Source organism: Poecile atricapillus, chromosome W (genome assembly GCF_030490865.1).
Source record: "Poecile atricapillus isolate bPoeAtr1 chromosome W, bPoeAtr1.hap1, whole genome shotgun sequence".
Classification (NCBI taxonomy): domain Eukaryota; kingdom Metazoa; phylum Chordata; class Aves; order Passeriformes; family Paridae; genus Poecile; species Poecile atricapillus.
Genome location: NC_081288.1, coordinates 29,496,374 through 29,518,046, shown reverse-complemented (window position 1 = coordinate 29,518,046; position 21,673 = coordinate 29,496,374). Strand labels below are relative to the sequence as shown.

Here is a 21,673-nt window from a genome sequence, read left to right as displayed (position 1 = left end):
CACAGCGCTCGTAACCCTCCTGCTTCTTCGGCTCTACATCTCTGCCGGCCTCCTGACAGATTGTAAACAGCGCAGAGGGTACAATTTAGCAGTTACTTGCACCTGGTTTTATTCTTTGTGTCCACAATTGTTTCGGTTTGCTTTTTTTAAGTGATAGGCTGGTTACAAAGGAAGGAAAAGGTTCTTTCAGTGCGGTACAGAGCTCCTTACGTGACTAGGCACGTTATTCCCTGAGACACAAAGGACAGATGGATTGGTACCTTGAAACAGAGGCGCTCCAAAAATCCAGTAACACAAGTTCATAGCTATGATAAGTATGTACAAGGCCGTAGTGATTGAGGTAAATTTTTAAACTACTATTTTCACTTTTTTCATGTTTTAATTTCTCCTGGAAATTCTGAATGAAAAGCTTTATATATCATCAGGAACATTGTGATTATGATGATAAAACTTAGGCCATTTTTCTTTTATGGTGAAAATGATTGCAGAAGATGATGGTATTAGTCTCCTGTTTAATTTTCCCTACGCACGAGGGAGTGAGAAAACCAGACGTGACCGCATATATTTGATATCATTCCTTACAAGTGCCAAGTGATTTTTTTCAATTGTTTTTATATAAAGTTGAAATCAGTTTTTTCCTTGCAGTTGTGAACTACAAGAAAAATTTTCTTGAAGTGAGCCCCAGACTAGTGCTCTTCGTACGTGATCACAAAAAAATATTAACACAACTTTATACTTTTTTAAATGTAGTTCTCAGTTTACAATTTGCTTTTATTGTCTAGTTCCCACCTAGCCCTTCCCTTACTTCCCCCTCCCCACCCACCTCCTCAAATGATCACTAGAAAACCGCATTAGATTTACTCTTTTATTTTGAAAGCAAATAAATCCTGGACCAGCAAATGAAGGGGGTAAACTGAAATAAAAATCTGTTCAAGTTTCTCTATATCCAGTTAGAAGCAAAATTTAAAAATCAAGACATAGAATAGCACTTAACTTCAGTGCTTAAACCAGCTAACATTGAAAAAAAAAAGCTTTATTTTTATTACAGAACAGCTGAAATGATAATTTTGAGAGAATTGGAACAGAAAGGAAATCCCCTACAGCAAACATGAATTTCCTGTATTCAGCAAAGTTCTACATTGTGAAGCACTCATAAAGACTTAGCAGCGTTATTTGTCCCCATCCTGATGTTCGCAAAACTGTAATACAGCTCTTTTAACAGAGTAAGTGGGTGGCTCTTAAAAGAGCCTTTGGGTTCTTGTCCAGATGGTCCGGTACGAGCACAAGGCTTTAGCCGCCGAAGCCATACAGAGTGCGGCCCTGGCGCTTGAGGGCATACACCACGTCCATGGCGGTCACCGTCTTCCTCTTGGCGTGCTCCGTGTAGGTGACGGCGTCGCGGATCACGTTCTCCAGGAACACCTTCAACACGCCGCGCGTCTCCTCGTAGATCAGCCCCGAGATGCGCTTGACGCCGCCGCGCCGAGCCAGGCGGCGGATAGCCGGCTTGGTGATACCCTGGATGTTATCGCGGAGCACCTTGCGGTGCCGCTTAGCGCCGCCCTTGCCGAGCCCCTTACCGCCCTTGCCCCTGCCAGACATGCTAGAGCCGCTGCTGCTACCGCTGCCGCAATCGATCCCGCTACTGCCGCCGCTGCTGCCGCTGCCGCTGCTGCTCTGAGCCAGCACCTCCCGCGCCGCCACCTTTATACGCTGCGGTCCGACCTGGTTGAAAACTGCAGAGCAAAGGGGGCGGGGCTTTGCCCCGGCTCCCGCTCTCCCCCCGCTTTCATTCCCGCGTGTCCCGCGAGCCGAAAATATCGGGATTTTTGTGAATTTCCCTTCCCCGGGGCACAATGAGTTCGCTTTTTGGGTCGTTTCTCGTCTTTCAGATAGCAAGGACAGCGTGTTTGTTTTTTACAATGATTCTCTTTTGATATGTCGTGATCATTTAGAAGGAAAAGCTCATTCATAGAAAGTTACCTCATTTATTGATTCATTTAAATTATGCTCTGATTTGTTATTTTCAATGATGTATGTCTAATGTATTTCAGTTTAACCTGCTTGTAGGGATTTTCCTGTGTGGCTTCTCCGTTTACACAGTTACTGCACTTCTTTTCAATGGATAATCTTGCAGCAAATTCTGTCCAATCGGGTTTCCGAGAAATTCTACCCGCCCGTGGGTTTTGTTCACATCTTCATTTACCACCGTCTCTGAATGTTATCTCAAGGTGAATTTAGCACTACAAATATGCTGACTGAGATTTTACATGTTTCACTTTCATTATTTAAGGTAGCAGTATTCTTTTAGACGAATATTTTTATAGTATTTTCCTGTGCAGTGGTGGAATAGACAAGAGCATAACTATTTTTAGGGCTATTAAAAATTTAAATTCTTTAAAAGAAGGGTAATTTTGCATTTCTCAGGCATTTATTAATTCTGGGTTTGCTCTCTCTATTGGAGGAAAATGTTATGAGATTTTGCTGTTGAAATCAAACAGTATTAATAAAAATTATTAAATAGTTTTCCACCTGAAAATTATCTGGAAGTATAAAAATATTTCCTGTGTTCGCTGTTTGCTGCCCTCTCATGGACAGCAAAAAAACCTCTCAGAAGTTTCTTGATTGCTTGATAGTGGTTTTTTTTCTTACTGGTTGGGCGGCTTTATGTAGTGTATGCTTTCATGAGGATGCAACAAAAGATTGAACAATAATAGATTCATCTTCCCGTAGACCAGACAGAGATGTTGCACCTGTCAGCAGAGAAATCACCGTTCAGTGGCCCCTCCCTCAATAATAAATTAAAATAATGTGATCTGTTACAAGTTCATTCTTTCTGGGTTTTGTTTTGTTTGGGTTTTTTTTCTCCAATGGAATAAAATAAAGGTAAAGCCTCATAATATAAATACTGCTCCACAATGAGCTGCTTCTGCCTAAGATCTCTCACTATATATATATTTCCTCTGTCTTTTGCTGTCTGTTTGGTTTGTAAAATATCAGAAACTATTTGGAAAAAGGATTTTGTTTTGTTAAATAATAGATACATGCTTGCTCATAGCATTAGCATTTTAACTCATGACAGAAATACACAACTAGTAAAGGGGAGCAAGTTTTGAGCTGGGTTCCTGCTCTTCTTTGCTCACAGCTGATTCTAAATTTTACATCAGATATCATCTTTTCTGTGAGGCCTGTGTGATAAAATTAAACTGTAACTTTAAGTCCATGGAATAATTTCCATTGGAAGAGACATTCAAAGATCATGCAGACTAACCTATGTGTTGCATTAAGGATATAGAAACTCGGCAGAAGATGAAGGGCCTTGCATTCCAGCTGGTCCTCAGACATCAGAGGGACTGGGTGCTGCTGGCCTTCATTTCTCATTTTTTGCAAATTCAGCACTGTAAGCCTGGTAGTGTCAAATAAGAATGAGCACAGCTCCAGAAAGAGTGCAGCTTAACAATTCAGCTCTATAGATCTGGTTGCATTCAATAAGAACTTCTGTAATCACAGACTGGAGAATAGTGTAGGTTATTGAAGCAACAGAGCTACAAATTCAGAACTGACAGTGCTAAATGCACTATAATAGAGCTCCAACAAGAAAAATAATGTTGCATTACCCCAGATATTATTTTTATTATTACTATTGTTACTGTTGTTGTAGTAGAGATGGACAATGACACCTGTTTCTTCTTCTATCATAGCTTAATCTTTATTGCACACAGCTTATATTTATATGGTTATTAGAAAGCACTGTGTTTAATTAAAATTCATTAGGAGCACTGGTTGGTAATGGTGAGTGTACATGTTAATCAAAACTTTTCTCTCTAACAATGTTTACATACTTTTTCTACTGATTTTTATGGAACAGATTCCTTGTTATTACAGGCACACTTGTTTTTCTCCCTAATAATAGTTTGTTGTGTTAATGAACTTTTCATTTTCAAGATGTTTTTGCATGGGAACTTAACCAGGCTAGCTGCTGGCTATACTTAGCCAAAGTAACAAGGCCAGAACCATGATTTTACAAGGCCTTTCTTTTTTAAGGTTTTACCTATATGTGAATTATTATTATTATTATTATTATTATTATTATTATTATTATTATTATTATTACTATTATTATTATTACTATTACTGTTATTGTTACTATTGTTACTATTGTTACTATTGCTATTATTATTATTATTATTATTATTATTATTATTATTATTATTATTATTATTATTATTATTATTATTATTATTTTACCAAGAAGGCCTGCCCAGCTGAGAGGATGGAGAAGAGAATAACCTGTTGACTGACTCCAAGGTCATTCTCTCTTCCTCCAAACAGATTAAATTTCTACCCTCTTATATACAACATGATCTTATCCCACTCTCTCTCTTATGTGAGGCATGATCTAGGTGGAGAATTGAGTAATATAATCATATATGTGACAGCACATACTTCGTAAAACTTATTAGCACATGCAGTAGCTTGAAATTTAATATATTACTGACTTTATCAGTCAAAAGTTCTTTTTTTGGCCACGTGTTCTTCAAAGTTCATATCATGACTTTGTTCTCTTTGTGCTGTTCTTCTGAGCCAAAGCATGATCTTCTTATCTCCACAGGAGCTCCCCCTTCAACCAAATCATTCTCTCGTGAATCAACCACGCATCTCCCTGTGTGCACAGGTAACGTAGGAGGTGCAGGACACAGACAGTGAGCTACAGCCCTTGCCTTGGCCCTTGCTTCTCATCTCATACCTCTGGGCTGTAGGCAGGGACTTCTTTTACTAGACAAGTTTCAATGTCTGATGTAACCCATAATCCTATTATTATTTTTTTACATTTCAATTTTTCTGCTGGCAGCCCAATCCTGAAATAATTTAAAAAATGAATCCTGCAGTCACTGAGGTTTCACTGACATCTCAGCAGTTCATACAGGACTCATGAACAAAACTCCTGGCAATGGAAATGCAAAGAGATCAACAAAACACTATGTGCAAAATCATAGTCAGAATGCAACATAACTCCAAATCTAGAAATAATTGTCCAAAATTGAGTATGGAGAGTGAATGGGAATCCCAGGAGGATGACTGGTGACTTCATTATGCTTTGACAACATGTTATGTAGAGGATAGATCTCAAATTCCCTCAGAAAAAAGTACTTGATAACTCTGTGTCCAACAGTCCACAGGGTGCATTGTGATCTAGATAATAAAAAAGAAACTTGTGAAAGGAAAATTCTGTTGGGTAATCCTACTGTGTCAAAGGTGTCTAGTTGAAAAGTGGTTCTGTATCCAAATTCAAGCTAGTTCAAATCTGTACTGACATGCAAGCAGCAGAGAACAGGTCTGGTATTAATGCTGTTTATGTTACACTCTTCCAGAGTCATCGCTGGCTGTTCCTAGTACATTGTAGCTATTTCACCACTGAGCTCCTTCCTTTTGAGAACCTGAAAACTTAGTCCTGAAGTGTATATAAGTTACATTTTACAATGTATTTAGCCCAAGGTATTAGGAAGGACTTTTACTCTGCTTTATTCAGCTGTCATGGTTTAACCCCAGCCAGCAAGTAAGCACCATGCAGCTGCTCCCTCACTCATTCCCAGAGATGGAGGAGAAAATCAGAAAAATGAAAAAACTTTGTGGCTTGGGATAAGGACAGTTTAATTGGTGAAGCAAGAGCCATGCACACAAAGAAAGGAAAACAAGGAATGAATTAATATCTTCCCATGGGCAGGCAGGTTTTCAGGTACCTTCAGGAGAGAAGGGCTTTTTCAAGCGTAATTGTGACTTGGAAAGATAAAAGCCATCACCAGAATACTCCCCTCCCTTCTTCTTCCCCCCAGCTTTATCTGCTGTGCATGAAACTGTATGATTTGGAACATCTCTTTGGCCAACTAGGATCAGTTGTCCCAGCCGTGTCCCCTCCCATCTCCTTGTGCATTCCTGGACTCCCATGAGAGAGGTGCTGGGAGAAGCAGAAAAGGCCTTGGATCTGTGTAAGCACTGCTCAGCAATAGCTAAAACATCCCTGTCTTATCAACACTGTGTCCAGCAAAAATTTTTAACGTCTTAGTGCCTGAACTAATATAGTTTGCCTTCCATGGAGGTATAGCTTTTAATTTTCTCTATCAAACACAGAAGATTCCTTAATGAATTAGTGGAATAGCTTCACTTGCAATAAAACTCCACCTTTGAAGTTTTTAAGACTTGAGTCCCTAAGGGAGCCTTATTATTGTTTTTGAAAGATGTGATGAAGCAGAATAAACCCTTTCACCTGACAAGAATTGCCATAAAAGATGTAGAGATATGCAAGAAGTATGGGAATAACATAACACACTAAGAGAGAATGAAGACACAAATAAACATATGTTTGACAATTACCTGGTTTTGTGGTAATCTGACAATTGTGAATAATGCTGATGAAAAATTCTGTAACCCCATCATAAAAAAGTATTCATCAGCAGAAAGTGATTTGTTATTCTGTGGGGAGTAACTTAAAGAGAATTCTTGACAGGTTACCATGTCTGTTCTGCTACATGTAGACCTTTATCTAATTCAGTGATTCATTTGTCATTATTGGAAGTTCATAGTTATTTTATATTGGCATTTACTAATTAAGTACAACTGTGAAATAAACAGCTGACCCTATGGAAGAGAAAACAAATGAAAGCAGGTCTTCCTTGTAATAAATTGCAATACTGAACCCTGTTTGGTTTTTGGTTTTTGTTTTGGTTTTTTTTTTGTTTTGTTTGTTTTTACCTTCCTTCTTATTTTGGGGCAGCTAAGCATTTAATCATAAAGTATATAATTTTGGCTTTTGTCAATGTATGACTAGACACTAACCATGAGCACATAGCACACCTCAGCAAATATTGAGCACAGCTCATATATTTTCTTTTACCGGTATCATGACGGTAAACATGTTTGATGAAAAAAATTAACTACCATATCTCAAAAAAATGTGTCATAGAAGAGTGAGATGTGTTCCCTTTTCACTGCAATCATAAATCACACAATTGAACCTCAGTCCAGTAGGTTAGCTAGAAATCTAAACCATGATAGCAAAAGATATCTCCTGAGTTTTTCTTAGGATATCAATTTATGGTCAGAATAGGGATCTCCTTGTTAGCTAGGGAAGCCTGCTGAAGGTGATGTGGGGTTCTGAGGGATGCACAGTGATCAGACACCATGTCAGTGACTTGGTACTTTAACATAAGCTGTTTCTGAGGGAGAATCAGTTCAGTGCACAGCTCTCCCTTAGCTGAGATGAGATGGATCTGCAGGGCTAGCAGTGCACAAGCTGAAGGGAAAGGTGGATGAGAGATGATGAATTAGGGTCACTGACTGACAAGTCAGTGGTGCAATTGGCATAAAGATGACATTACACTCATTTCCATGAGTATTCCCAGGCCACTCTTGCTCTCTGCCACTTCAGTCCCCTTTTCCAGTAGGTATCTATGCTACACAGCCCAACTCGGCTTTACAAGTTTAACAGGAATTTTTGGTTTGATTATAATTTTGTTCCTGTAATGGACAGGTGAATGGCAATGAACTGGAGCTTATATAGACAGCGCATTCAGTGTTCCTGCACACATTTACACTTTTTTTTTGTGTGGAACAATTTCTTACAATATTGAAGTTATATCTGTAGCGAAAGATTAACTTTGCTGGAAGTTTGTGCTCATTAACTGTTATAGATGCATATTATATTGTTGGCTTTTCTCAAATATTAAAATGAATGTTATGTGTATAAGGATGGAAAATTTTGTTGTATTAATATAGTTTTCTTTATTTTTGTTATTGATGAAACTTAGAAATAGTAGTATAATACACATATGTTAGGCTATGGCATAGTATTAAAATAAAAACTGCTTTTGTTTGTATAACCCAAAGACTGAGAAAAAAAAAATAACTAAAGAACCCCTGCATTTGTAAACTATCTTATCCAGATGAAGACCGCCTGACCAGAGCTCTGGGGGAGGAATTTATTGCATTTCTGGTATCAGGGAATGTAAATCTCGATGGCGCCAAGAAGATTGATCTATTGGGAAGGGGGCAAGAGAAAACTAAACAGAAGAACACCAAAGATCCTAAGAAGAATGTATGAACATGTATGAGAATTTATGGATATGCAGTAGGGTCCTGTTTTTAAGGGACAATCCTTTGTCAGTAAGGTGTGCTCTCTTGGCTGAATGCAGAGACACACGGCCCTATCTGTATACTTTATTTTTTTCTCCTAATTGTCTTTTTTATTAAACTTTTAAATCCTATAAAAATTATGTGAACCTCATTTTTCGCATTAACAAAGCAAATCCCTACCCAGAGGCTGTGATCACCTCATACTCACAATAAGCCAATTCCTCATAGAGCAATTGCAGTAGAAATGTGCGCACAGCATCCTTTAAACGGAGACGGGAGAACTGCCAGTGACCGGAGCGATACATTGTTACGTGTACAGAAAACAGCAAGTTTTTACGGTTCGAAGTGTGGAAAAATGAACACTCGGTAAAGAGCTGAGCGCAGCAGTTCCAGTGAGAGACTTTGAGCTCCGGAGGACCGCGTGCAACGCCAAGGCAGCTCCATACCTCGAACTGCTCGGACCCCGCTGGCCCCACGCTTTCTAGAGCGGGCGCAAAGCTACACTGGAAGGGAAAAAGCCGGAGGGGATGGGGGAGGCGGGGGAGAGAGATTGTAAGCGTCTTCCGCCACGTGAATGTAAAGAAAAAATCGGAGCGCCTTTTAACCCGACAATTGCCGGGCACTAGACAAGCCCAAGAGCTTTGGCCAATCTATGCGGAGCGCGGGCTTTTCGAAATGTGCCGGGCTCCGGGGGCGCTCCGAGGCGCTTCTCCGCCTCTCTCCCGGCTGACAGGAGATAAAACTGCGGGGAACCGCATCATCCCCACCCCCGTTCCCCCTCCCAAGAGCCGAGGAGCCCTGAGCAGTGCCTCAGTACCCCGAGGAGTTCCGCTCCGCAGCGATTTCCTGCGGCGAACGGGAAGGAATTTGCACCAACGCACGGGGGATTTTTTCACTTTTTTTTTTTTTTCTTTTTTTTTTTTTCTTTATGAGATATGCCGCGGTGAGCTCCGCTGCAATGCTGTTGTGCGCTGGAGAAAAACAAAGCAAAAAAATCTTACCGGGTTCACCTAAAAGCTACTGCAAAGAGAAAAAACAAAGTTTAAATTGAACACGCGTTACACAATGAAATGAAGTGAGTTCCAGCTCATTTTATGAAAACTTGGGTGGCTCTTAAAAGAGCCGTTGGGTTTATCTGCAAGGCAGATGGGTTTTTTCCGCACCATTTACTTCTTCTTGGGAGCTGCCTTCTTTGCTTTGGCTGCTTTCGGCTTGGCCGCCTTGGGCTTGGCTGCTTTGGGCTTCACCGCCTTCGCCTTAGCCGGGCTCTTCGCTGCTGCCGCCGCTTTTTTGGGCTTGGCAGCCTTTGTCGCCTTCTTAGGGCTCTTCGCTGCTTTCTTGACTGCGGCGGCCGCCGGCTTCTTGGCTTTCTTGGGGCTCTTCTTCGCCGTCACCGGCTTCTTGGGCTTCTTGGCAGCGCTGGCGGGCTTCTTAGCCGCCGGCTTCTTGGGCTTGGCCGCAGCAGCTTTTTTCTTAGGAGCCTTTTCCTTTACGTCTCCTGGCTTCTTGCTGAGACGGAAGGAGCCGGAGGCACCGGTGCCCTTGGTCTGCACCAGGACTCCCTTGCTGACGAGGCTCTTGATGCCCAGCTTGATGCGGCTGTTACTTTTTTCAACATCGTAGCCGCCGGCGGCCAGCGCCTTCTTGAGCGCGGCGAGGGAGAGCCCCTTGCGCTCCTTGGAGGCGGACACGGCCTTGGTGATGAGCTCGGTGACGCTGGGCCCCGCGGGCTTGCGGGCTTTGGAGCCGCTCGCCGCCTTCTTCGGCTTCTTGGCGGCGGGAGCTTTGGCCGGGGCCGGGGCGGCGGCGGCGACATCGGGCGCGGCGACGGGAGCGGTCTCGGCCATGGCGGCTCCGGGGCGATCCGAACGAACAATGGAAGCGGAGCCGCCGCCGCCCCCTTTTATAGCAGCGCCGCGCGCGCTGATTGGTGCGCGCCGCTCCGCTCCGCCGCCCGCCGCCGCGCCCGTTGTGTTTCTTCCAGCGCCAAAAAGGACTTTTTCTCTCCGAAATTTGCCGCCGATGCACCCCGTTTCTTTTCGGGAGGGAAGGGGGGAGTCCGTTCTACAAGTTAATGGAGTTTCCCGTTAGAAGGAGCAGAAACGAGGGAAATGCGACCGCTGAAACTCGGCGGCTGGCAGCCGCAGAGACCTCGGCGGAGAGAAACCTTCGGTTTAAATTTTAAATTAAAATTTTACCGTGAGCTAAATGGGCACAATTGGCACGAAATCTTGTTCTTTAGAAGGTTCTCTACAGAACAGGTAAAAAACCGGAGGGTTTGAACCCTTGGTCTCAGAGTAAATGGATATTAAATCCGAGGAAGTAACACAGTTTCAGCCCCTAGTCCCAGACGCTGTTGCAGAGCTGCCTCCCTCGGCTGAGCCGCTTCCCTCCGAAATCCGCCCGCTCGCCTCTGTTCAGCAGGCACTGCTGCCTTTCGGGGACAGGTTTGTGCTTTAGCAGCCTCTCTGAAAGCCGATGTACTTTCCTTACGCTTTGGTATTTCAGCGAAATAAAGCACCGACGTGCCCCCTCTCAAGACTGATGTTCCTGTCATTGGGTTCTCAATATAAATTTAATCATGTAGCTTTCGTCTGTTAAATTCGAAATCAGGATAAAGTAGATCTGCTTTTTTGTGTTAATACTTACAGTAATTGTTCAATTTTGCCTCTTAACTAATTAAAAATCATTGGGAAGCAGAAGCTGGAGTGTATTGAATTTTGAATTTTAGGGATAGTTAAACCTGAAAATTATTCTTTTGAGGGTATATTGAGTAGCCAGGACACTTAAAGCAAAACTGATTTCTCGGTTTCAATGAATGAATGTTGACTGTATAAGTTTTTATCTTTGATAACAGCATCTCGTGATTCACCACTTTGCTACTTTCACAGGAGAAGAACCTACACCTTACCGAGAGGATTCCTGCCCCGGGAAGTGGCAGCTCGATATTACAACAATGAATGGAATCTCTCTCTTTTTTTTTTTCTTTTTTTTTTTTTTTTTCCTTTTTCTTCCTTTTCAATGCAATGTTGCTTCCATTCAAATTCCAAGCAGTTAACAGCCTGCCTGCAATAGTATTGTGTTTGTACCTTCCATATCCGGGCTATCATCAGCTCCTAAAAATTTGGAGGCTACATTCAGAGCTAAAAGCAGGTGTGAAAGGGTGAATGAAATGTCGGTAAAACGGAGTCCCTTCTGTTTGACAGTGTGAAAACAAAGAAACACACTGACTTGTTCCTTTCTTATTACCCATGTTTAATTGAAAAATCTAAACTGCTGTGCTACAGTTAGAGGAAATACTAGATTTATTTTTGTAATTTGTAATACCTTTTTTTTTCTCTGCTTGAAAATAAATGTTGAAAAAGTACAGCTTAGTGAGGTCTCCCTTAGTAAACATCAAACAAAGGTCAATGTGTGTTTTGGACGATCTGGCCGCAATAACGAGCACATCAAAGCTGCACAATGTTGTATTGTTTCTTGATTAAATGCAGAAATGGGGAAATACATTTAATTCCCATTTTATCTCTTCTTATTTCCTGTAGTGGGGGAGGATTAAGGCTTTCTGACACAACTGAACACTATCAGAATGCTGAGAATATTTTTTTTTTTTCTAATCTAGTAGTAGTAACCACATAGCCAAGGTTAGAGTTCAAAACCTCGCAGAGGCACCAGTGGTAAAATTCATACTTCTCTAGTCCCTTGATATTTGCATGTAAGTGGTTAGTTTGTGTCAAGGTGTTTACATTTAGTGGCAGCTTTTTGTCACCTCCCTGGGCTTGTACAAGAAATATTGTCATCTTTATCAATCCTTGAAAGACTTGGTAATCCTTTTATTTCTTCCTACTTCTTTATGGCAGAAAGGAATTCTGAGATTCTTCAAAATATAAACAGGACATTAGTATTTCTGTTTATTTTCATTATTTTGATTGTATATGGATTTACTTAGAAACTGGAAGGTGTTTAGAGATTTGATTCTAGTCTCTCAAGCTTATCTTTCCTTCATGTAAGATATCACTGAGCCTTGGAGATAATCTCTACCCACTATGAGAGACTGATAGTATGGGGCAGTGGATGCTCCTAGGAAATGATCCATTATGAAATCCTATTTAGTGGAGACCGAAACAAAAGTCAGCATAAACTGGAAGACAGGAAGGGCAGACCTGAGTACTGATGCAAGTCAGAGATAATTTGCCTGACTTTTTTTCTTCAGCTGTGTTTTGCTTTTGGAAATTCAAGCATAATAGCCTGGAATCATACAAGTATTTGTATTCTAACCAAGTAAATGGGTTTTAATTTATCAGCCACTGTAGAATAAACTTTATTTTTTCAGCCTCTATAAAAGGAACTTTTATACCAACAGCAAGTTGGTGCATTTACATATGTACAACAGAAAGGTTTGCCAAGGCTTTGATACTCCACCATTTTTCACGTAGAAGCTGTGTTTGGGTATCATCACTCTGTTCACCTTCCCCACATTTTTAAAATCAGGGATAGTCAATAGAAACACCGAAACATTTTAGTAAAATATCAATGCTTTCCTTCCAGGGAAAGAACATATTTATTAATTAGCACAGACCTTTACAGAGATTGTACTCAGAATTCTTTTTGAAGGATAATAGAGGGAAAAACAGAAAAAAAAAAACCATTGTGAAGTGGGCTCATGTTCTGCATCAAAATCCCACACAGGCTGTAAAGTAATTCTACTTTATGCAGAGTGCTTACAGAAGTTAGACATCTACCCTTGGTCCTGTTCCAAAGATGAATAGGGGAGGTAGTAACAAATGATTGGCATTAAAACACAGGAAAACAAATTTTAAAGCTGATGCCTAGCACAGGTGTTCTAATGTAAAATAAATAATGAATCCCTGCTCCTTATGCTTAAAAGAGTGATAGGCTGCCATTATTTTCGTCTGTGCCTACTGACATTTATTTTTCTAAATGACTAGTAAAGTCAAAATATCTGGTAACAAATGTTGATTTGGCATTTTCATTACCCCACCCTAAAGGTATAGCACTCAAATCCTTCACCAAGTGTTGTGCCTTCCATAATGGTGAGACTCGGAGCTCACAGGTAGTGCAGCAATCTTATTTTATTTATCTGATAATTTCTGGTATAGGCCAAGGCTCATGGTGAGATATGTACTTCAGAATGTTAAATAAGTCTGTATTCCACATTTGATAGACATATAAATTTTATTTATTTTTTTCGCATGCAATTGAACATGCCTGATTTTCAGGAAATAAAATAATTTCTAAATCACAGAAATGAAAATTCACACCATTCAAATACAGATGGAAACTGTATTTCAACTGTATTTCAACTGTATTTCAACTGTCTTTCAACTTTTGTCCACTAATGCTTTTGAGATGACAGAAATCCTCTTGCTCAGCATGCAGAAATACAAATGGATTGTATGTATCTGCACAAGCAGATAAAGTTTTCACACAGTGTAGTGAGGGAAGTCAAGGATGTTTACAAAATTTCTAACCTATGCAGATTTTTTTTCTTTTCTTCTGTATGGCAAAATCAGTTCATGGAGCTCCTCAGCTGCATTGATACCAGTGAACTGAATTTGTATTACTTTGTAACAGACCAGACTCTGGGGGTTCCTTTAGACCACACTCCAGGTCTTTCTGCCTGAATGGAATCTCTGCCCGAATGGAATGTTTCAAAATTTATTAAAGCAACGTTGTAGTTTTAGCAAAATGTATCTTGCATTGTAACATTAAAATATACAGGACTTTTTTTCCCTTCCAGATTCTGGTAAACTAACTCTGGAATATCAATTGTCCCATCTAAAAAAAAAGGCATATTCTTCCTTTATTTCTGATGTTCCTCTTATCTTAATACTGCTGCATTAAAATCTCTTTGCTGATCATTCACAAAAGAGGAATATTTATTTTTAACCTAATGCTGTAAATTGCAGACGAATGAAGCAAAACTTCCAAGAGAACTTTAATATAGTTTTCAGCACCTGGAATTTTGAGTAAATAACCACAATTCAGGGAAAAGTGGGTCCCTGCTGCTTTGCAGTTTTTTGAAGATTTTAACTCTTGCACATAAAAGGAGATTGTCAAGTGGATTCTCCAGCATGCACTGAAGTAGATAAAAAGGGGGAAGATAACCAGATGGCTCATAAGTAAATGAAAATATTATTCAAGAAAGTGCTAAATAAAAATACAGTGAGCTTGAAAGCCTTTCTTTATAAGGCTCTACATATCTGTAAACATTTAGAGGCATAGAAAGGCCAGAGCAGCCATTTCACAGTGATTTTTGATGTTTCCTGCTGTTGGGAGGCATTTTGAGATTCAGTTTACAGCTGACATGATTACATTTCATGTATTCAGTGCTGGTCCTCACTGTGGAAATATAAAAAAAATCAACTAATTGTATTGTATTGTATTTTTAAAATACAAAAGAAAATAAATTCCACATAAAATAATATTTTCATGTTGATTTTTCTGAAATAAAAAAACCAAACCAAGCCAAAAATAAACCACGCAAAAAACCAAACACTCCCAAACCCTTCAGAAAAACACAACACCCCACAAAAAAAACACATCTAGGAAAACTTAAAAGGGGGAAATAAGAGAAACTGTAGGAAATTCTTTCAGAATTTTCATGACTAATTAAAAGAATACTTGCCAAGGTTAGCCTGAGGCTTTATAAATTAAGTTATTTGTTATTCTAGGATATTTAGATGCATTCACATGAAATTATGTTTAAAATGGTTCCAGGGCATATGTAGACCCAAGACCCATATCTAAAAAAAAGGATAAAGGCTAATGAAGTGGACATACACTTTTCTGGCAATTATTTTCACTGTTCCTGGTTAAGTTTCTCCAAAAGTACTGTCATAGAGGTTCCCAGTATATGGTACCCAGCGAAACAAGAACAAAGGATTAAGAAGATTTAGTGCTACTCACAAAGGGAAATGAAACAAAATCAAATCATGACATCAGTGTCCACTCCTGGAAAAAAAATAGTACACAAAATAAATAGGCTATTTATACCCAGATTTGACAGGCAAAAAAAAAAAAAAAAAAAAAAAAATTGTTCTATAGGTAAAACAACATAGTAAGGTAAAAAATACTCGTTGTAAATGCGAAAGACCAAAAACAATAAGAAGACAAATATTTTTCAAACAGTTGTTCCATCTGGTAGAAAAAGTGATGTGACAACGTTAGAAGAAAATGGCATGAGGCGCATCAGGTGGTAGGAGAGAATAAGGCGAGGTTCAGGAAAACAACTGCTAACGCTTTTCGGGTACATTGCAATGGGAGAGAGCAGCAACAACACACGCTAAAGGCTCACGGAGTCGTCACAGCCGACCCGAGCCCAGCGGAAAGGCTGCAGCCCGAGGAGCAAAACTGGATATACAGAGCCCACATCGACTCGACCGCGGGGACCTGCTCAAAACTTTATAGACAGGTCAGGGGTCGCCGCCGCGAGGAGTGGAAGAAGCAGGGAAAAGCGTTTTCGGGAAAGCGAGGGGCTGCGGAAGAGCGAGCGAGGCGGGGGGGGCAGAGGCGGGAGCGGAGCCGGCGGCGGGGCCCGGGGAGGAGGCGGCGAGCGGGGAAAGGGGCGGAGGCGCAGGCCCGGCCCCCGCCCGCCGAGCCCGCCCCTGCTCCCAACCAGGTCGGACCGCAGCGCATAAAGGCGGCGGCGCGGGCGGCGCTGGCTCAGAGCGGCAGCGATACCAGCAGCGGTTCCATCATGTCCGGCAGAGGCAAGGGCGGTAAGGGGCTCGGCAAGGGCGGCGCCAAGCGGCACCGCAAGGTGCTCCGCGATAATATCCAGGGCATCACCAAGCCGGCCATCCGCCGCCTGGCTCGGCGCGGCGGCGTCAAGCGCATCTCGGGGCTGATCTACGAGGAGACGCGCGGCGTGCTGAAGGTGTTCCTGGAGAACGTGATCCGCGACGCCGTCACCTACACGGAGCACGCCAAGAGGAAGACGGTGACCGCCATGGACGTGGTGTATGCCCTCAAGCGCCAGGGCCGCACTCTGTACGGCTTCGGCGGCTAAAGCCTTGTGCTCGTACCGGACCATCTGGACAAGAACCCAAAGGCTCTTTTAAGAGCCACCCACTTATTCCTTTAAAAGAGCTGTATTACAGTTCCATTAACACTGCAGCTCTCCTAACTGACCTTTCGGGCAGGTCGGGCTGCTGTTCCTCAGCGCCATTTTGGGGAGAGAAAAACCCACACAGGGCCAAAGAGTAAGCTATTCAGCCCCTGCCAAAATTCAGGGAAACTTACACACCGATAGTGCGCCACAGTATCGCTTTCTTTATTTCTCACCTGTGTCTGAAAAGAACGGGAGGCAAAACTGTAGGGCCTTGAGCAAAGCTGTGGAGGAAGCTCCCCACACTCCCTCGCGGTGGCCGGGGCAGCGCAGGGCTGTGGCCAGGGGAGGGAGGGAGGGAGGGAGGGAGGGAGGGAAGGAAGGGAGGGAGGTTGGGTTCAGCGCCCGCGCGAACTCCAAAAGCCTTCGCAGGCCACGATTGGCTCCGGGACGTTCCGCGCTCTTCTCCCGCGCTCGGCTCCTTCCACAGCAGCTCCCCAGCACCGGGAACAGAGCGCTCCGATCGATCCCGGTCCAGGACGGCAACGCCGCCCAGCAAACCGGCCCGGGCTGCCCACAACACACCAAACTACACACAAGCTCCCCAAGACAAACACGGGCGCCCTTCCCCCTCTCCTCGCGACCGCCCAGCACCCGCTCCGCCGCCGCGTCTCAAGCTCTTTCTCGAGGTTGTGGGTGGCTCTGAAAAGAGCCTTTGGGTTTAGCCTCTGGGCGCGGGACGCTGCCCCCGCTTGCTTTACTTGCTCTTGGCCTTGTGGCTCTCAGTCTTCTTGGGCAGCAGCACGGCCTGGATGTTGGGCAGCACGCCGCCCTGCGCGATGGTCACCTTGCCCAACAGCTTGTTGAGCTCCTCGTCGTTGCGGATGGCGAGCTGCAGGTGGCGGGGGATGATGCGCGTCTTCTTGTTGTCGCGGGCCGCGTTGCCCGCCAGCTCCAGGATCTCGGCCGTCAGGTACTCCAGCACGGCCGCCAGGTACACCGGGGCGCCGGCGCCCACGCGCTCCGCGTAGTTGCCCTTGCGCAGCAGCCGGTGCACGCGGCCCACGGGGAACTGCAGCCCGGCCCGCGACGAGCGCGACTTGGCCTTGGCGCGCGCCTTCCCGCCCTGCTTCCCGCGCCCGGACATCTCGCCTCGCTCGCTCGCTCGTTCGCTGCAAGCACAAACGCCCGCACCTCAGTGACCGCCCTCGGCCCTCCGCCCTTATATCCCCTCCCTTCGCGCCGACACCGCCTCCTCATAGGCCGAGGCGCCCAGCGGGGCACGCGCGGCCCAATGGCGCAGCGAATCTCACGCTGACCAATCGCGAGGGGCGCAGCGCCGAGAGGCTCCGCACGCGCTCTCCCCGCGGCCAATCACGGGCAGCGACAGCCGCGCCTCGGCTCCCGGCCCCGCCCACCAGGAGCGGTCGCTCTCCCCACCGCCGCACCCGCCGCTGCTGCTGCTGCCTGGACCGGCGGGACCGCGCTGCCCCGTCCCGGACCGTGTTTGCTCTCTCCCGTGTTTTATTGTGCTTTTAGAGGCCGCCAGGCTCCACACTGCGGATCGCCACGGCTGAGCCGAGGAAACAGAGGAAGAAACAGCCGGGAGTTGTTAGTGAGCAGGAAAAGAGGGACGGCTGGGGTACTGGGTTTGACAAAGAAATAGATATGTCTTTGTTGCACGTACATATTTTTCCTCCGATATTTCGCCCGATCCTAATACTATTTCGATCCTTTTTTCCAGCTTAGAAAGAATAATATATTTCCATGAATGGGAAAAGCATAAGCCTTTCTTTCATTTATACCCAATGATTGAAGTACAGAAAGAGCAACACTATACCCGCCCCATTATTTCCCACCTATTCAGTTTAGTTCTTTAGTGTCCCTTGAAACCTAATGCAAACACAATAGCGTTACAGCTCTTTTTATTGTGCATGTAGTGGCTCTTAAAAGAGCCTTTGTGTTCGTTAAAATACTTTAAAATAGATGGTAGCGTTCGGACAAAAGCTTATGCGCGCTCGCCGCGGATGCGGCGGGCCAGCTGGATGTCCTTGGGCATGATGGTGACGCGCTTGGCGTGGATGGCGCACAGGTTGGTGTCCTCGAAGAGCCCCACCAGGTAGGCCTCGCTGGCCTCCTGCAGCGCCATGACGGCCGAGCTCTGGAAGCGCAGGTCCGTCTTGAAGTCCTGCGCGATCTCGCGCACCAGGCGCTGGAAGGGCAGCTTGCGGATCAGCAGCTCCGTCGACTTCTGGTAGCGCCGGATCTCACGCAGCGCCACCGTGCCGGGCCGGTAGCGGTGCGGCTTCTTGACGCCGCCCGTGGCCGGCGCGCTCTTGCGGGCAGCCTTGGTGGCCAGCTGCTTGCGGGGCGCCTTCCCGCCCGTCGACTTACGCGCTGTCTGCTTCGTGCGCGCCATCGCTCCTGAAGCAAGCTCTCAGATAAGCACCACCAACAGCAGTGATCGCTTACTTGGCTTCGGGGAGTATTTATAGCACCGGTGCTTTCTCTGATAGGCTGACGGGAACGTGCTCCGTTTCATTGGTGGATTCAAATTTTAAAGTTCCCGCCCTTGTGAGATAGCGCCTACCCTTTTCAACCGTTCTGCTCACTGAATGCTTGCTGTTCTTGTCTAAAGCCATAACGCATATTGCAACTGCTTGCGGAATTAGGTTTGTTATTATCTGACAAAATTTAATATCACTTTTTAACCACGTAAAGCTTAAAACTAATTTACATTATGGAAGCTTATAATTACATCTACCTTAATAAGTCACTTTATCACCTTTTTAGTGTGAAAATTTCTCTGTTATTCTACAGGATATATTTGTTTAGGGGTAGCAAGGACAAATATTCCCTTGGAAGTATTTATATTTTTGTTTCGATACGTTGAACTATCACAGAAATATGTAAAGTGTAACGAGAAAAAGTCGTACTTGAAAATTCCTACTTAAGATACAGAATTAAAAAGGGATATTAAGTAAAGTAACGTCAGCCCAAGAATGAAAACCCGTTAGAGCTGTTGTGTATTATTGGTAGGTCACTGATGTGTAAACTTTTTGAAGTCGTTGTGAAACAAGGGTGTATGGCTAAGAGTAAAAGCTTGTAAGCAAAGGTTTAGATACATTTTAGATTTTAAGTGAAGAACACCTGTTTAAATAACGTCCCGCTAAAATCATGGGAGGGAATTGCTGGCTTGTCAGACCCTGAGTGTCCCACCCGTCCCTCTTTTCCTGCTCACTAACAACTCCCGGCTGTTTCTTCCTCTGTTTCCTCGGCTCAGCCGTGGCGATCCGCAGTGTGGAGCCTGGCGGCCTCTAAAAGCACAATAAAACACGGGAGAGAGCAAACACGGTCCGGGACGGGGCAGCGCGGTCCCGCCGGTCCAGGCAGCAGCAGCAGCGGCGGGTGCGGCGGTGGGGAGAGCGACCGCTCCTGGTGGGCGGGGCCGGGAGCCGAGGCGCGGCTGTCGCTGCCCGTGATTGGCCGCGGGGAGAGCGCGTGCGGAGCCTCTCGGCGCTGCGCCCCTCGCGATTGGTCAGCGTGAGATTCGCTGCGCCATTGGGCCGCGCGTGCCCCGCTGGGCGCCTCGGCCTATGAGGAGGCGGTGTCGGCGCGAAGGGAGGGGATATAAGGGCGGAGGGCCGAGGGCGGTCACTGAGGTGCGGGCGTTTGTGCTTGCAGCGAACGAGCGAGCGAGCGAGGCGAGATGTCCGGGCGCGGGAAGCAGGGCGGGAAGGCGCGCGCCAAGGCCAAGTCGCGCTCGTCGCGGGCCGGGCTGCAGTTCCCCGTGGGCCGCGTGCACCGGCTGCTGCGCAAGGGCAACTACGCGGAGCGCGTGGGCGCCGGCGCCCCGGTGTACCTGGCGGCCGTGCTGGAGTACCTGACGGCCGAGATCCTGGAGCTGGCGGGCAACGCGGCCCGCGACAACAAGAAGACGCGCATCATCCCCCGCCACCTGCAGCTCGCCATCCGCAACGACGAGGAGCTCAACAAGCTGTTGGGCAAGGTGACCATCGCGCAGGGCGGCGTGCTGCCCAACATCCAGGCCGTGCTGCTGCCCAAGAAGACTGAGAGCCACAAGGCCAAGAGCAAGTAAAGCAAGCGGGGGCAGCGTCCCGCGCCCAGAGGCTAAACCCAAAGGCTCTTTTCAGAGCCACCCACAACCTCGAGAAAGAGCTTGAGACGCGGCGGCGGAGCGGGTGCTGGGCGGTCGCGAGGAGAGGGGGAAGGGCGCCCGTGTTTGTCTTGGGGAGCTTGTGTGTAGTTTGGTGTGTTGTGGGCAGCCCGGGCCGGTTTGCTGGGCGGCGTTGCCGTCCTGGACCGGGATCGATCGGAGCGCTCTGTTCCCGGTGCTGGGGAGCTGCTGTGGAAGGAGCCGAGCGCGGGAGAAGAGCGCGGAACGTCCCGGAGCCAATCGTGGCCTGCGAAGGCTTTTGGAGTTCGCGCGGGCGCTGAACCCAACCTCCCTCCCTTCCTTCCCTCCCTCCCTCCCTCCCTCCCTCCCTCCCCTGGCCACAGCCCTGCGCTGCCCCGGCCACCGCGAGGGAGTGTGGGGAGCTTCCTCCACAGCTTTGCTCAAGGCCCTACAGTTTTGCCTCCCGTTCTTTTCAGACACAGGTGAGAAATAAAGAAAGCGATACTGTGGCGCACTATCGGTGTGTAAGTTTCCCTGAATTTTGGCAGGGGCTGAATAGCTTACTCTTTGGCCCTGTGTGGGTTTTTCTCTCCCCAAAATGGCGCTGAGGAACAGCAGCCCGACCTGCCCGAAAGGTCAGTTAGGAGAGCTGCAGTGTTAATGGAACTGTAATACAGCTCTTTTAAAGGAATAAGTGGGTGGCTCTTAAAAGAGCCTTTGGGTTCTTGTCCAGATGGTCCGGTACGAGCACAAGGCTTTAGCCGCCGAAGCCGTACAGAGTGCGGCCCTGGCGCTTGAGGGCATACACCACGTCCATGGCGGTCACCGTCTTCCTCTTGGCGTGCTCCGTGTAGGTGACGGCGTCGCGGATCACGTTCTCCAGGAACACCTTCAGCACGCCGCGCGTCTCCTCGTAGATCAGCCCCGAGATGCGCTTGACGCCGCCGCGCCGAGCCAGGCGGCGGATGGCCGGCTTGGTGATGCCCTGGATATTATCGCGGAGCACCTTGCGGTGCCGCTTGGCGCCGCCCTTGCCGAGCCCCTTACCGCCCTTGCCTCTGCCGGACATGATGGAACCGCTGCTGGTATCGCTGCCGCTCTGAGCCAGCGCCGCCCGCGCCGCCGCCTTTATGCGCTGCGGTCCGACCTGGTTGGGAGCAGGGGCGGGCTCGGCGGGCGGGGGCCGGGCCTGCGCCTCCGCCCCTTTCCCCGCTCGCCGCCTCCTCCCCGGGCCCCGCCGCCGGCTCCGCTCCCGCCTCTGCCCCCCCCGCCTCGCTCGCTCTTCCGCAGCCCCTCGCTTTCCCGAAAACGCTTTTCCCTGCTCGCTCGCTCCCCTG

The 21,673-nt window shown here is 46.2% G+C and overlaps 5 protein-coding genes across 5 annotated transcripts; 2 read left to right on the top strand and 3 right to left on the bottom strand.

Annotated features, from left to right (window-relative positions):
- Positions 1-851: 851 nt before the first annotated feature.
- LOC131592080 (uncharacterized) lies at positions 852-21,405 on the bottom strand. Its single transcript, XM_058863356.1, has 7 exons — positions 21,099-21,405; positions 20,061-20,268; positions 19,877-20,009; positions 19,562-19,792; positions 19,440-19,515; positions 18,289-18,622; positions 852-1,618 (listed from the first exon to the last, which is right to left on the bottom strand). The coding sequence occupies exons 1-7, from the start codon at positions 21,403-21,405 to the stop codon at positions 1,291-1,293; spliced, it is 1,617 nt and encodes a 538-aa protein (XP_058719339.1). The 3' UTR covers positions 852-1,290.
- Positions 9,202-9,994, bottom strand: LOC131592378 (histone H1.03). The gene has a single exon (XM_058863849.1). The coding sequence runs from the start codon at positions 9,975-9,977 to the stop codon at positions 9,297-9,299; it is 681 nt and encodes a 226-aa protein (XP_058719832.1). The 5' UTR covers positions 9,978-9,994; the 3' UTR covers positions 9,202-9,296.
- LOC131592393 (histone H4) lies at positions 15,838-16,252 on the top strand. Its single transcript, XM_058863868.1, has one exon. It carries the CDS (start codon positions 15,848-15,850, stop codon positions 16,157-16,159), a length of 312 nt encoding a protein of 103 aa, XP_058719851.1. The 5' UTR covers positions 15,838-15,847; the 3' UTR covers positions 16,160-16,252.
- On the bottom strand, positions 16,926-17,378 carry LOC131592389 (histone H2A type 2-C). Its single transcript, XM_058863863.1, has one exon. The coding sequence runs from the start codon at positions 17,343-17,345 to the stop codon at positions 16,956-16,958; it is 390 nt and encodes a 129-aa protein (XP_058719846.1). The 5' UTR covers positions 17,346-17,378; the 3' UTR covers positions 16,926-16,955.
- LOC131592387 (histone H2A type 2-C) lies at positions 19,874-20,312 on the top strand. Its single transcript, XM_058863861.1, has one exon. The coding sequence runs from the start codon at positions 19,908-19,910 to the stop codon at positions 20,295-20,297; it is 390 nt and encodes a 129-aa protein (XP_058719844.1). The 5' UTR covers positions 19,874-19,907; the 3' UTR covers positions 20,298-20,312.
- Positions 21,406-21,673: the final 268 nt, after the last annotated feature.

Coding starts and splice junctions, on each gene's coding strand:
- LOC131592378 (XM_058863849.1), bottom strand. CDS start 9,977: ATGGCCGAGACCGCTCCCGTCGCCGCGCCCGATGTCGCCGCCGCCGCC.
- LOC131592393 (XM_058863868.1), top strand. CDS start 15,848: ATGTCCGGCAGAGGCAAGGGCGGTAAGGGGCTCGGCAAGGGCGGCGCC.
- LOC131592389 (XM_058863863.1), bottom strand. CDS start 17,345: ATGTCCGGGCGCGGGAAGCAGGGCGGGAAGGCGCGCGCCAAGGCCAAG.
- LOC131592387 (XM_058863861.1), top strand. CDS start 19,908: ATGTCCGGGCGCGGGAAGCAGGGCGGGAAGGCGCGCGCCAAGGCCAAG.
- LOC131592080 (XM_058863356.1), bottom strand. CDS start 21,405: ATGTCCGGCAGAGGCAAGGGCGGTAAGGGGCTCGGCAAGGGCGGCGCC. Junction 20,010..20,060: donor TACTCCAGCACGGCCGCCAG/GTACACCGGGGC, acceptor GCCCTTGCGCAG/CAGCCGGTGCACGCGGCCCA. Junction 1,619..18,288: donor CTCTTCGAGGACACCAACCT/GTGCGCCATCCA, acceptor CGGCAGCGGTAG/CAGCAGCGGCTCTAGCATGT.